The 2500-nt window shown below is 45.3% G+C and overlaps 1 protein-coding gene across 1 annotated transcript in view; it reads left to right on the plus strand.

Moving 5' to 3' along the window:
* Positions 1-187: 187 nt before the first annotated feature.
* The window catches only part of SARC_13311 (hypothetical protein), a 3317-nt gene continuing 1004 nt past the window's right edge, over positions 188-2500 (plus strand). The window contains exons 1-5 of the mRNA XM_014292559.1: positions 188-368; positions 610-883; positions 1278-1498; positions 1927-2067; positions 2466-2500. The exon at positions 2466-2500 is cut by the window's right edge and continues 1004 nt beyond it. Coding sequence (XP_014148034.1) covers positions 228-368; positions 610-883; positions 1278-1498; positions 1927-2067; positions 2466-2500 — 812 coding nt within the window. The 5' untranslated portion in view covers positions 188-227. The remainder of the gene's footprint in view (positions 369-609; positions 884-1277; positions 1499-1926; positions 2068-2465) is intronic.

Here is a 2500-nt window from a genome sequence, read left to right on the forward strand (position 1 = left end):
AAAACCTACTATATATCATATATATATATATATATATCTTTATTTATTTATTTATATGTAAATATGTAAATATGGATTCCCAAGGTGCAGCTTCGATAGAACGCCTGCAGCGTTTGGTTTGCCTATATTTGGGTTTCCTGTGTCTTAGCTCGTCAAACCCCTGAATGGTTTTATCTTCTGTGATGTCAGTTGACTACCCCCATATCTATACAAGGTCTGAAGGGAAGATGACGAAGAAGCACGCGTCGCTTATTAACATCGGGAGGTGCCTCGAACTTTCAAGTGCCCCTTCAAACGTCGGCGGGAAGTCAAAAAAGCTCGACGATATGTGCCTTGACTGGGAGAAGAATCGTAATGTCACCATTGAGGTATATCTCAAAGCAAAACGACGGCGATATATACCTTTTCGCGTTTTAGAAAGTATCCATTTCATCCGTTGAACTGAAAATCATGCTTGGTATTCAGTACGTATTGCCACGGATGCTGCAGCAAACCATAGCGCTGATCAAGGCGCGTATACTCCGAGCATTTGAGCCACGCGCCTTGGTTTTGCATCACAGCTCAACGTTTGCAACTCATGTCTATAAACCCACTCTGTGTCACTGACAGGGAGATGGTACAATAGACGGTGCGGGAATGGCCTGGTGGGAGGAGAAGGGCGCGCTTCGACCTACACTTGTAGGGCCCATATTCGTGGACGGTTTGGTGTTGCATGGCATAAAGCTCATCAATTCAGCATTCTGGACCGTTCACCCGTTGTTCTGCAATGATGTGAGTATAACAGATGTGGATATCAACGCACCTTCCGACTCGCCGAATACTGATGGCATCGACCCGGATTCGTGCACTAATGTCTACATCGCCAGATGCAAAATAAGTGTTGGTAAGTGCAATGTGATCGACTCGAGCTTTCATTTTACTAGGGAGCCTTTTGATAGGGGGTTTAATCGGTATTTTACAGAGAAGAGCATTCTATATGTGGTATTGTCCCTTTTCAAAAGTTTCTGGCTTTACACAGAGATTTGGGAAATTTATGCTTCTTGCATCCAACTTTTAATTAATTACCCTCATACTAAAAACAAATTCTTCGCGTACTCTATAACGTGACGTGCCGAGCTTAACTAGTTGCTAGTCGTTGATTAGGCCTACGTGTTGTCCTATATAGTGCACACATTTCTGACATATAGCATTTGCACCTGCGTCTTCCTACCTCGATCTATGTCTGCTACACCCTTGTCTACCAAATACTCCCTAATGTTCCCGGCTACCTATCGCAGGCGATGATTGCATCGCCATAAAATCGGGACGAGATGCTGCCGCAAGAAGGATAGGCAAACCAACGCAGAACGTGCTGGTGGAAGACATGGCCTTCGGACAGTGCCACGGTCTGACTATTGGGAGTGAGATGTCGGGTGGAGTCCAGAATGTTACTATCCGCAACTCTGTGAGCACGAACAGCAAACGAGGATACCCGCTCATCCGGATTAAAACGCGGCAGGTCTGTGATCATCCGACGATTACTTAGTTTTCCCGGAGTGAGTGCGGAGTGTAATACGTGAAGCTTCTACCTACTCTAGCCGCTGCAATGTAACTATATCAGCTCGGGTGTGCGGCGTTTCTATATTCGGTGCTCGCAATTTATACACTTGTTCGGCATTTTGAATCTAGTCTACTGTTTTCTGTGTATTTGTACTACCAGATGACTACATGTTAATTGAGCAGAATGATCTGATCTAGTAGCGAGGCGGGCGTCTGGGTCGTGTCTTTGTGGAACGATATGCTGTATTCATTATACAACGTATCCGACACTTTGTACTCTCATGTAAGGTGTTCGCATCTATGTAGAACCTATTCCGCTGTTCCCCATGTCTTTTTCTTGGACTTAAATTGGCGACTACCATCACTCACTTGCTTTTGACTGTGCAGGGTCGCGGTTCTTACGTCAGGGATGTGACCTTCTCGAACATAACAGCGGACTTTGCGACGTATCTCATGAGAGTGGATATGTTCTACCCGCCCCAACCGGCACGTGGAAAGTACCCTATCATCTCCGATATAACTGTCAAGGTATTACACTTCTTTATACGTGTTTTCGTCTCCAGCTGGTTCTCGTGAGCTTCGACTATGTGTAACTACGACGCAAGAGATTTTCAAGTCTACTGATTATAATGTCCAGTACAGTGAGCATGTATGCGTGCGTACGTGCACTCATCTGCCAGTCTCATTGTGTGGTGAGAGCTGCACCTGTAGATTGTAATCTGCGCCTGGTACGTGTGTTGTTACGAAGAGAGCTTCAAGCCGTAAGCAAAGTTACGAGATTTCATTCTGGCTTTTCCACGTGTCGCAGTTTGGCACGAAACGCTGTGATTGTATTTATACATGACTAAATGTTGCAGAATACCCCAGTGACTTCACTTTAAATACGTATACATAATTAAGCTCGCACCTATCCCCTCCATGTGCAGGACATCACCTTACAGCGAGCCTTCGGCGTTTGGCT

Source organism: Sphaeroforma arctica (assembly GCF_001186125.1).
Source record: "Sphaeroforma arctica JP610 unplaced genomic scaffold supercont1.3126, whole genome shotgun sequence".
In the NCBI taxonomy this organism is placed as follows: Eukaryota; class Ichthyosporea; order Ichthyophonida; genus Sphaeroforma; species Sphaeroforma arctica.